Source organism: Cladosporium halotolerans (genome assembly GCF_011745625.1).
Source record: "Cladosporium halotolerans strain TM138-S3 chromosome Unknown Sca117, whole genome shotgun sequence".
Classification (NCBI taxonomy): Eukaryota; Fungi; Ascomycota; class Dothideomycetes; order Cladosporiales; family Cladosporiaceae; genus Cladosporium; species Cladosporium halotolerans.
Genome location: NW_027191567.1, coordinates 1 through 12,425, shown reverse-complemented (window position 1 = coordinate 12,425; position 12,425 = coordinate 1). Strand labels below are relative to the sequence as shown.

The 12,425-nt window shown below is 54.3% G+C and overlaps 2 protein-coding genes across 2 annotated transcripts; one reads left to right on the top strand and one right to left on the bottom strand.

The window, feature by feature from the left end:
• Positions 1-399: 399 nt before the first annotated feature.
• WHR41_09477 (uncharacterized protein) lies at positions 400-1,625 on the top strand. The gene is made up of 3 exons (XM_069378080.1): positions 400-698; positions 759-1,201; positions 1,322-1,625. Exons 1-3 carry the CDS (start codon positions 471-473, stop codon positions 1,452-1,454), a joined length of 804 nt encoding a protein of 267 aa, XP_069224971.1. The 5' UTR covers positions 400-470; the 3' UTR covers positions 1,455-1,625.
• Positions 1,626-6,450: 4,825 nt separating this feature from the next.
• WHR41_09476 (uncharacterized protein) lies at positions 6,451-7,242 on the bottom strand. The gene is made up of 4 exons (XM_069378079.1): positions 7,205-7,242; positions 7,092-7,153; positions 6,972-7,043; positions 6,451-6,904 (listed from the first exon to the last, which is right to left on the bottom strand). The coding sequence occupies exons 1-4, from the start codon at positions 7,214-7,216 to the stop codon at positions 6,814-6,816; spliced, it is 237 nt and encodes a 78-aa protein (XP_069224970.1). The 5' UTR covers positions 7,217-7,242; the 3' UTR covers positions 6,451-6,813.
• Between the last annotated feature and the right edge of the window lie 5,183 nt (positions 7,243-12,425).

The window sequence follows — 12,425 nt, the reverse complement described above, 5'->3', positions numbered from 1 at the left end:
CTTTTATGCCATGATAGAGTAGATGGCGACGCCCATTTGTAGTGTTCTTATCATGAAATGCCAGCTGTTCCGTCGAGTGTTACTTATGACAAGCCAATCGCCTCTGGTTATACGTGTGGTCTTGGCTTGGTAGCGTGCAAGACTGTCCCCGAAGTCCAGCCTACAATGTCACGCAGGATCTGTGAATAGAGCTGGTTAACATATCGGGCGACGATATACTTATGTATAAATGCACCGACAAGAGTGCTTGACAAGCCCTTCCGAACCCTCCGGCCACGACCCCTCCGCACAAGATGGGGCTGATGCTGCGTGACGTCGAAACCGTTGCGTTGGAGCTGCAGACCCTGGACAACCGACATCACAATGACAATACACCACTTCCTCTTCCCGTAGTCAGCTCAATTAACTATCGTGATTCCTATCTCCCGGATCAAGTGTTCTTTCCAGATTCTGCCATCAGGCAGCCACGCATGAGCATCGCCTTGTCTTTAACAGCCGCGGTCTCCAAATTTTGCCAGATACTGCCCACCAGTTCGCCCAAGCTTCGAAATAGACTATCATCGTCACTCCCTCATTGCGGGCGGCACCGCACAAACATGGCCTGGCATTCGTCTGGCGCTTCTAATGATGCGCTCATCGAAAACCTCTTCCAAAACGGCCTGGTCACCTCTCTCCGCGTGAGAGAGGCCATGAAGAAAGTAGATGTCAATGCTCATCCCGAATGAATGTACCCAGCAACCTAATCGTATTATTTCAAGGTCGATCGAGCCCACTACGCTCCCATAGCGCCGTATCAAGACTCCCCACAATCTCTCGGCCACGCCGCCACCATCAGCGCCCCGCATATGCATGCCCCGGCCGCTGAGTCCCTCCTCCCGTACCTCCGCCCAGGCGCACGCGTCCTTGACATCGGCTCCGGCTCTGGCTACCTCACGCACGTGCTCGCGCACCTCGTCCAGCCCGGCGGTAGCGTTGTGGGCATTGAACACATCCAGCCGCTGGTCGAGATAGGGGAGCGGAATGTGGGGAAAAGCACGGAGGGTAGGAAACTGTTGGAGGATGGCGGGATGAAATTTGTGAAGGGCGACGGACGGGAGGGCTGGAAGGGGAGTGCGCCGTACGATGCTATTCACGTCGGAGCGGCGGTGGCGGGCGAGAAGGGATGGAGTCGGATTGTGGAGCAATTGAAGGCGCCTGGAAGGTGAGTATGCGACATCCCGATCGTTGCTTCGTGCCGGACATCTTTCGAAGGGGAAAGAAACATCTTCTCCGGAAGCAATTCTTCACCTTTTATCTGCTAACTAACCTTCACGACCTCTAGGCTCTTCGTCCCTGTTGGAGAGAATTTTCACCAATACATCTACGTTATCGACAAAGATGAGCATGGTAACGTCACCAAGAAAAAAGAGTACGGTGTGCAATACGTGCCGCTTACGGACGCGCCGGTAGAGTGAAATTTGTTTGGTTGGAATGCAATTAGTTATTGTAACGATAATATGATTAAACTTGGGCGTTGGAGTGGCTGCCTTCGCCCCTAGGGAGTTTGTACGGTATACATGACAAGGATACAAGCGATTCAACAAAAAGCATCACTTGCGAATCAAGAAGATAAATAGTCTCAGAGACCGGCCCCATACCATTGGTGTATAACGTCTTCAGGCGCCGACCGAATAGCTCTAGCCTACCGAAGAAGAAGAAGAAGAAGAAGAAGAAGAAGAAACGTGGCAAGAAGCTGATTGAGCAATTCAGAGTGAGGAGGGTTCTGGTTCGATTTTGTTCAGCCCTGGCAAGGCGAAAGCTGCTGTTGAGCTTCAAGACCGGAGGGAGCAAGAAAAGGAGCAAGAGCGAGAGGACAAAGAGCAGAGGATACGAGAGAGGGTCCTCGCAAAGGCTCGGAACGAGCAAGAATCTCAGAAGAGGCGCGATGACAGAGCCACAGCTCAAGCTGCTCGCAAGGCAGCCAAAGCATTAAAGACGGCTCAGAGGGAAGCAGATAGAGCAGCTAAAAAGGCCCAGAATCAGGCCAGATCAGGACTAGAGACTCAAAGCAAGAGGCCAAGAGGAAGACCAAAGAAACACCTGGCACCCACAGAGCCTGAACTTGTAGAGTAACGTCCGAACGCGCTAGAAGGAGCAAAACAGCTCAGATCGAGGTCGGGGAGGATCATTCGTGTTCCAGTGCACCTATTGGACTGAAACTAAACCGGATAACCCACAACTGATTGGAGAGCTTGTGGTGTGAATTTCAAGTAGATCCAGGCTGGATTGGCAGCGGGAGTATTGGTGTCTCTCATATTAGATGCGACGCGCGACGCGTGCATTGACTGTCCACGTGCACGGACTGTCCAAGACTTCTAACGCGCTTTCGTCATCCGGGGGGTAGCGTAGCACGCGTAGAAGTGCGACAGAATTGACGCGACCTCTGGGACCGAAGTGCGAGCCAAGCTGGAAGGGATCTTTTTGATATGACTGAAATCACTCAAAACGATGTTATCGACGTGGAGGGAGGTGGTGGTGGATGTGGGGAAGGTGCTGGAGCTCGAAGCTCGAAGCTCGACGCCCGCTGTCGCCGCCGGCTTCGCCGCTGATGCGGGGTCGGAGGGCGGAGGGGGTGCGGAGTGGCAAGTTGTGACGAGAGGGAAGGCGAAGGCGGGAGGGGCGAAAAGGACGACGATGAGGATCAGGTCGAGTGTGGTGGAGGAAGGCGGAGCCTCGCAGCAGGTTACGCCCGGCTTTGAGGCCGCGTCGACTGCGGCGCGTAAGAGATAAGCTGAGGAGAGCGTCAACGACAAGCTTGCAGCGATGGCAGAGACCACCGCACAGCTGGTGGCGGCTCAAAGGCAAACGGCGGAGAGCCAGAAGGCGTTCCTTGACAGCAACAAGGCGCTGCTGGAAAGCAATCATGCGATGATGGAGACAATCAAGGCACAAGGCGAGGAGATCAGGGCACAAGGCGAGGAGATCAAGGCATTGAAGGCACTGCTGCAAGGAAGCCCCAGGCCTAATAGCTACAGCGAAGTCCTTGCGGGGAGAGCCACGTCCATGGGCTCACAGACCTCCCAGACCGGGTCAACATCAGCAGGCAGCTTCCAAATCCCCAAGGAGAAACCACAGGTGCAAGATGAGCGAGCAGTGTCGGTCGACATGGGCAGATTCGAGGGAGCGAAGAACAATTACAACGGTATCAGAGATAGCCTGCGCGACGGGCTCAAGGTCAACAAGGTCACGGAAAAGCTGACGATCAGATGTATACGGCCTGGCCCGGGCGACAGGATCGACGTAGTTTTCGCCGACAAGGAAGAAGCTAACAAGGCAAAGCAGCACACTCGCTGGCTGACGTCGAGCCTTAGCGGCGCTCGCGTCAAAGGTGACCAGTGGTATCCGGTGAAGTTTGACAGTGTCGTGAAGCAATGTGTACTGGACCAGGAAGTCAACGACGGTAAGACGCTAAACAAGGACTTTGCGAAGGACTTCATGGCGGACAATAGCTGCGAGACGGCAGAATGTACGGTGATGAAGGCCACGTGGCTCAGTAAGGTTGACGCAAAGAAGAACGTAGGATCGATGGTGGTTTGGCTGAAGAACAGACTCGATGCAGACTACCTGCTACGAACAGGCGCAGCTATGTTTGGCGCGATCAACGCGTTCTGCTCACCTTTCATCGTTACAGACAACAGTGGTCCGTGCTATCACTGCAACAGGTACGGACACAAGCAGGCGTCGTGCACCGGCCAGATCAGATGCGCTATCTGCTCGAAAGGTCACCGTCAAGACGAGTGCACGGACAAGGACAGTCCGAAGTGCCCGGCGTGCGGCGACGTGCACACGGTATTCGATTGGGCGTGTAAACTGCATCCGCAGCGCTACCGACATGTTGGGCAACAGAAGTCCAGGACGAGGCAGGAGCAGCGCAGTGTGGCCATGGACATCGACGTGGATGGTATTGCGCAGGAAAGCCCGACTAGCTCATCGAGCACCAGTGGCGGGGCGCACGTAACGAGCACAGCGAGCACGTTGAACACACCCAGCGCTACTTCATGCTAGGGGAGTTCAAAGTGCTACACGTGAACATCGGCAAGCGAAAAAGGGCGCACTGGAGTTTGTTCTGCGATGAGAGCTTGGCAGATTTTGACGCTCTCTCAGTGGTTGAACCGTACATCTTCGAAGATCTGGATACTGGCGAGCCGGCGTTTCCAGTCGAGCGGAACTGGCAGTCGCTCAAGCCAAGTACGAAACGGGAAGGAGAGGCACGGTACGCCTACCGGGCCACCATATGGGTGAACAAGAAACACGCCGCACAACAAGTCGCCGTACCTTCCGGCGACGTGGTTGCGGTGACGATTCCCACAAACCGTGGCGCCACACTCATTGTGTCCGCTTACGATGTGAAGTCCACAGACGGCCAGGCGGCGAATGAAAAGCAGCTTCGTGCCAAGCTGCAAATGATCAAGGATGTTTACGATGCGGTGAGGGGGGGCGGAAAGAATGGTCGTGTCGAATTGCTATTGTGTGCTGACTTCAACCGCCACCATGGACTGTGGGGCGGTGCCGAGGCATTCGGAGAGACCAGTCGTACCGACGAGGCTGAGCTCATCATCGACTTCATGCAGGAGAATGCACTAGCTTCACTGCTCCCGTCGGGAACAGTGGCTTGGGAGCACTACAATGGATCCACTTGTTCCACAATAGATATCATGTGGCAACGAGTGGTTTGAGCGATGTGTGCGAGTACTGCGGGATCCATCAAGTTGACCACGGTCCGATCACAAAGCGATTCGGGCTCACTTTGTGGTGGACACCATGGAGTATCACGAGAAGCCAAGAAACCGAATGTACGACAAAGCTGACTGGAAAACGATACGTGAAGAAGTAACCAAGAGGATCGCGGACGATGCCAGCTCTATCACACCATCCACCAGGGGTGACCTGGAGATGGCGGCGGAGAGATTAGAGGCGTCTGTCAACGGGGTTTTAGAGGAGCACGTCGCAAGAGCGAGACCATCGCCGTACGCCAAGCGCTGGTGGACGGACGAGCTGAAGACGCTGCGGCTCTCACTGGGCGCAGCGCGAAACCATCTGACCACTATCAGACGCCGAGGTGAGGACGTTGCCGAAGCTGCTGGAAGGGTCAGACTCGCCAGGCGTCTATATATGGACAAGCTCGAGCAAAGCAAGCGAGAACACTGGGCGGAGTTTCTTGATAACCGCGACAACATTTGGAAGGCCTACGCGTACACGAGAGCGAGCCGCGCGAGCCACGGCATACCTGTGCTGAAGGCGGGAGATGTAGGGATAACGGACGAGCGGGAGAAGGCCGACCTTCTACTCACCTCATTCTTCCCAATTCCTCCAGAGCCAGTGCATCGCGACAGTACCTCGGTGAAGCCGAGGCTGGTCACGAAAAGGGCCAGCAGGCCACACGAGTACGCAGGCAAGAAGGTGCCTTTGAGGATCAAGCTCCCGAAGTTGACGCTTGAGGAAGTCGAAGCTGTGATCATGCAGTCGAAGCCGACCAGGCACCCGTTCTGGACGTGATCACTTTTCTTGTCTGGAAGGAACTGTGGCCGGTGCTGGGCAGTGTGGTCTTGAAGTTGTACCAGGCTTCACTTGACCTGAAGTACGTACCGCAACGGTGGCGTACGGCCAAGATTGTCGTCTTGCGCAAACCCAATAAACCAGACTACTCGAAGCCCAAGGCGTACGGGCTATCGTTGCTGGAGACGATCAGTAAAGGACTCGAGGCAGTAGTCGCAAGAAGGTTGTCTTACCTGGCCGAGACTTCCAGACTGCTTCCGGAGAACCACTTCGGTGGGCGTCCAAGAAGATCGGCAGAACAGGCGCTCAACCTGCTGGGACGAGAAGATACATGAAGCGTGGCGAGCATGCAGGGTTTTTCTCTAGTATCGTTCGACGTGCAGGGCGCATTTAACGGCGTGCATCCATCGGTGCTTGCCGAACGACTACGTGAGCGAAGGATACCGGCAGAGTTGGTTGGCCTGGGTTGAAAGCTTCTGTAACGGTCGGAAAGCTTCGGTAGTGGTAGGTGACTATGAATCACCAATCTCGGAGAACGAGCACACAAGCATTCCCCAGGGCTCACCACTCTCCCCGATACTGTATATCTTCTACAATGCGAACCTCGCGCAGAGTCGTATCAACAAAAGCGAAGGGCCTATCGGCTTCATCGACGACAACAACGCATGGGTGACGGGACCAAGCATGGTAGAGAACACACGCAAGCTGCAAACACAGCTGCTACCTCGGGCTGAGAAGTGGGCACGGGAAAGCGGCGCGGTGTTCGAGGCTGATAAGACCGCCTTCATTCACTTCGTCCGGCCGCTACAACCAGATCAAAGGCGACCGAACCACTTGGTATTTGGCAGCAACAGAGAGTACACCGACAGTGCAAATGTTCATTATGTTCATTACGTCATGTCATGTGCATTAATGCGACATGACAGGAACATAGAACGCCTGCACATGAACATGTCCATATGTGCAGTTATAGTCAGGGCTATGCTTGTTGCCGGAGGGCCTCGACTTCAAAGGATTACATATGCGCCAACCCCGCTAGAAGGCTCCTAGAAAGATGTCGTAGATCGGAGCCCGTGCATCATGCCCGAGATAATCAGGTCTCTCGCCGCTGCCGCCCCGTTGCCCGCTAAACCGAGACATCTTCGGCGCCTGGTAGCAGCTCTTCCGCCACCGCTATGACAACATCAAGTTTGTCTGACGATGAGGCTAGCGGCAGTTCTGTCAAGTCTTTTCGAGGTCACAATTAAAGTCACAGTAACTTATGAGATCGGCCTTTCATCACTCCAACGTTTTTATGGTCACGAATATAAGTCCGGGCACTGTGTCCCCTATAATTTTCTGGATGGATTCGGCCGAATGAGTGCTTGTACTGCAGTACATTCAGTCAGCAATATGTCCATACAACATAGTTTGTACCCCGACACATGCTCACATACCATACGAATATCGGCGGTAGATCTGATATTTCAAGCACTGTACATCTATTACCGACTGCGCGTTCGATAACGCTAAGGCTTGTTAGAAGTTGTTGACAAATTTCCAAGTCTCAAATGTACGATTTGATGGGTCTATCCTTGACCTTTTCGAAATCCTTAGCATTAGGAAAGCTTGCTTTGACCTAGTCAAAATCCAGTAAGCCATGCCACATACGGAACCATGGAGGACGTACGGTGTATCTCATGTCTTTAGCTAGGTAGAGGAGATGGTGAGTTGGGACGAAACGTGTTCTCGAGGCGCGTCTACGTCGTATATACCCTTAGCTGAATGCGCGACGGAGCACAGAGGCGTGATTTCGTCACCATAAATGGACGTACGTCACAATGGCGACGCCGTACGCAATCGTCAACAATTCCGGAAACTTAGATTGTGCCTATCAATGGATTGCTTGGGGTGCAGTCGAAGCCATGATCTCTGTATACGTTGCCATTCTATTCAAGAATATCCTAGAACATGAAAACTCACTGGACGGGTTTGGCGGGACACCTTTTGCGGCGTGGAGGAGGCCAGCGATAAGGACCACTTGCACGTGGTGCCCGGCTATGAGCTCTTGGCTTTCCTGGGATGCAGTCGGGAGAGCCAAGCGACATCAAACAGCGTCGCGCCAGCTGTTGGCTCCGGTAGCTGCGCTAGGTAGGGGGCTCGAGGCTCCGCAAATGAACACGCGCGATAATGGCCGTCAAGATGTCGAGAGTCAGCCCGAGGTCGTTCACCACAAAAGCCGACGGGCTGCTTGCGACCGACGGAAGAAGCAAGGTAGGCACCCCGTTATAAGCACGAGAACGGACGAGCAATCCCTCGTTTCGAGCCGACCGAGGACATGGAAACGAGGGGCAAGTACGGAGCGCAATAGGTGGGAAGAAGAGGGACTGCGTTGTCTAATCTGGGGGAAAGGCGAGACATGATAACCTGTGGCTTTAGGCAGTTTTTGCGCCTCAGGAGCATCGGCCCTCGGCCTGCAAATCATGTCTTTGGAAGTACGTCGATTCAAATGGTTCTTCTCGAGCCAAATACACATGCATCCTGTGAGGCGTTCTTGGAAGAAGCTGTTTGTTACGCGCACTTGGCACTTCGCATGATCTTAGACTGCTATTGGCCAAGTACTCTGCGATATTCAGGGCCAGGCCAGTAGCGGCAAAGATGAACCCCTTTCGAATCCAAATCGAAAGACTAGAAAAGCCCCCATGGTTATTCACCACTGCTGATTATGCCATCTTGAGCGAAAGGGCCCACATAGCCTTCTTTCGTGCCCAGCCGAAGGAACGCACCGCTCATTCGTCAACTGCAGAAGCCAAAATTTGCAGTGCAGTATCCTGTCGATGGACTCCGCCCTCCTTGCCAGATGGAGCACTTCAGCAGAGGTAAGAGTCGTCATGCCCGGGACACGGCGAAGACAGAACGAACAGCGATGAACAAAGTCAAAGAAACATCACAAACCAGGGGATACTGGCGTAAGAAAACCATCCGACTCTTGCCTACCCAGAACGTCGACCTGGGCCCGAAGCCGGCGCATCACTTGTTGCCCCTGGCGGCTGGTCGCACAGCTGCTCAAAAGAGACGGACGGGGCCAGGGACACTGTTAAGACAACAAGGCCGGTGGATGTGCAACCGAGCTAGGCAAGAGACAGGACACCCCTGACCAACGAGCGCTCTGGGATCAGCACCGCATGCGCAGTTGGATGGCGTGCTGGCGAGGGTCGCTGACTTGCGCCCCGTTGCGGTTTAGAAGTGGCAGGCCACCGTTGCAGAGAACTTGTGAAGACACGACCTGTGTGCTCCTAAGGAGACAGACCACCACCGCTTTGCGGATCTGTTAAGACATGAACGTTGTGCCCTTTCGAGGGACAGGGCCCCTCTGCGACGAACTTGTTGAGACACGATAATAGGGTTGGTTAGTCGAGTGGGCAAAGGGGCTTCCGCTGCTGGCTAGGGCGCTGCCTCGATCCCACACGGCGAGACATGGTCGGCCTCGACGAGCGAGACCTCCCAAGGCAACGCGAAACGGCTCCGGCCGTGGGGCGTAGCACGCAATGGCGGCGACGGCTGACACCGTCTGCGTTGCTCGAACGGACGGATGCGCATGTCGGTACACAAAGGCGGGGGAAGTCGCTGGCCCACTCGTACTGGGAGCCTTGTTCCTCATACAAGGTGGTATCGCCACTAGCGGAGCCTTTGCTGTGTGCTCAAGGAGCAAATCTCAGGATAAGGGCTAGCGCTTTGAAATACAAGCGGGCCTAAGATAGGGGCCTCGTTGATGGGAGACATGCCGCGACGTTGCCGTAATTCTGGGGCTGAGCTGACTGCCTTGCTCTATGCTCTCGAAGAAGCAAGGAACACATTGCGCAAGACGGCACATGTCTACGTAGCAACGACGAGTAAAGAGGCCTTGTCGGCCATCGAGCAAGGTCAAAAGGTGAAGTGCGGGAGGGAAGTGGTGCCCAAGATCGCCGACGCCATCTTGGAGAGGGAAAGTGTCGGTTGTCTAGTGACAGTCTTCCTCGTTCCCGACGACAAGGGTATCCGCGGTGTGGCAGATGCAAAGCATGCTGCAAAAATAGGCATCGACAACGACAGCGAACTCACAGCCGCCCCGGCCGAGGGGGTGCGGGAGCTGTCGAGCGTGCTGAGCCTGGTCAAGGCGGAGCGGGCTAAGAGCCTGCATACGAATGAGGACGATGTCCGCGTGAGATACTACACGTGAAAGATGGACAAGGCCTGATCGGGCGAGCACACGCTCCGTCTCTACGGAGCGCTGTCGTCTGACGAGGCATTCACCTTGGTGCAGGCTCGGACGGGAGCACTGCGGCCTGAACGCCTGTTTGTTCAGGAAGAAGCTCGCAGAATGCCCGGCATGTGAGTGTGGACGCGACAACGAGACAGTGCTACACGTGCTGCTGCGCTGCGATCGGTATGCTGAAGCCCGTAGGCTTTGCGGGAAGCAGCAGGCGACAGGGGGGAGACGCTTCGTACTTGCTAGAAGGATGGAGCGGTCTTAAGGACTTTTAGGACGGGCAAGTTTGTGGATGGCCCACGCGAAAGCTGGAAGCCGGATATGAAGGTGGTGAGGGCCTCCCTCGGTTTCCTTTATCCGACCGGCAGACTATCTCGTGCTTCGAACATGAGGGTTGGTTGAGGTGTTGGTTAATCTCTTGGATCCTGAGTGCAAGGCCACGGTCGTTGTGATTTTAGGTGCCGTTTAGGGATGGCCCGTATGGTCTCCGCTTATAGCCTGAATTAAACTCATCATCATCATCTTCATCATCTTTATCGTCATCATCATCATCAGTTCATGCCAAGACGCCAAGCCTCATGGTTCTACCCTCCACTCTCCGTTTCTGAAAGTTTTCGGATTATTGCCTTCGTCTGAATTCTCTTTAGTTATGATTGATAAAGAGACAAATCGATTTGCCTCGAGCTCCAACGATTGATACTGTTTTTTCACGAACCAGTCTTGCAACGATGTCCGTTTGTGGCATCACCGAATCAAATGCATACGCCATTACGCAGTGGCTTTTGTGAAAAGGAAGGTCAAGTTCCCTTTCCTGTTGTAGCTCGAGGTCGGTTAGTGTGCTTGTGGTATGTGTTGTTCTCAATATGGTTTGAAGATCGAGCTGAATGACATCGCAGAGCCGGACGGTCCGGCGGCCTGGCAGAATCCGAAGACTGCATGAAGCGGAAGACGGAGGAAGGTGTTAATGCTTTCCCCGTGCGTTCGGTCCATTACATATATGCAGAAACACCGCTTCTCAATATCAGTGAACTTGCAACCTGCCAATTTCTTTCGCGTGTTTTCTCGACCCGGCTCACGCGTTTTCCACGCTTGCGTTACTATGATCTGTCCGCGCATATTTCGCTCATCTTGACCCGATGGATGCATGCAGCAGTTGCGTCACAGAGACCAGCTTACCTGTTACGGAACCGGCTGCCGCACTAGGAAGACTGCAGCAATACCTACCGTCCAGCCCCAACACTTACGGCGCCTTTTACACATCGATATCAACCTCGACGGCCTTCCCTCCCTCATCAGGCGTCAGATCTGCCAGCACCGACCAAAATCCAAACGGGCAGTTGGGTCCACTCTCAGCATCTTTGCTGCTTCTGAAAGCCGAATTCAAGTGGCGTCTACGCAGCACGCAGGAGAAAGAAGCATCGCCGCCATCGTCGTGGGGATAAGAACAGCTCCTCGGACGCCCGTTCCTTACCACGCACGTGATCTCGGTCGTTTTATGGCTGTGGGTCGCCCCGTGGTAAGTCCTCAATGTAAGTATGGCAGGACCTCACACAGTCTTTCACCCCTTGGTACGTTGGCGTCGAGTCTCTGAATAGCCTTTCGGACTCGGCAGCATTCATCATCCGACTCAACTACCGCAGCCCTGACCCCTGCGTGTCTGGGCATGCCGCTGCTCAGTTTCTCCAGACCAGCTCGATCCGAATGCGTTCAGGCTGGCTCGCGGAGGAATGGTACCATGTCAGCCGCAAACATTCGGCCGGTACAGCGGGCTGCTCACAACAAGTATGCATTCTGAGCTTCGACGCAACCGTGTATCCGAACAATGCAGAGGCTGCGGTCAAAGAATGTTTGGACACCGTGACAATCCACACACCTTTGGGGCGTAACATCGGAGTATATAGACTCGAGGGCTCTTTGGTGTGTCACAGCATAGAGGCGCCGGAGTCGGCACAGTTCTGGCGCTCTGCCTTTCCGGCTATCTCCAAGCCTTTAACGGCTGGGCGAGCAGGCCTTGCCGCTAAGCGGCCAAACGAGACCACGTATGCGAAGACTTATTACTCCGCACGATTGGATAAAGGCGTGAGTACAAGGTTTGGGATGCTCTTTCGATTACTGCCACCTCCACGTAAAAGGGCAGAGTTGAACGGTAAGGCCGAGGCCGGGCAGAGGATTGTACAGAATAGTAGTAAGCCGAACTAGGCACGCAAGGCATGGAGCCTCGGGAATGCTTCTAACCTCAACTTCACTATGGAAGAGGACAGATCACACATTCGGTTGAACAATATGATAGACAGCTGCTCAGGCAGGAAGTTGTGTAGAAGGCAAATCTGAGGTTGAAGTAGAAGATCAGTCTATGTGGGCAATGACTATACACTCGGTACAAATTCAAAGCGAAAGCACTTAGCTTGGGAGAGCTGGTCAATTCTGTATGCTTCCGTTTCAGCAGAAGACAGCCAGACTTGGTTTGCGAGTAGGATATTACCAAAATATTGAAGCCGGATTTCAAGCAGGGATAGAAACCATGACGGCAGACGGAGATCGCATACCTTGCTGTGGTGCCCGCTGTGAGTGGCTATCTACGCAGTAAAACCAAGTGTGCTACAGGACAGCTAGAAATGCGACGAGCCCACGTGGCGGTCTCGCACAAAGTCATCACTTGGCG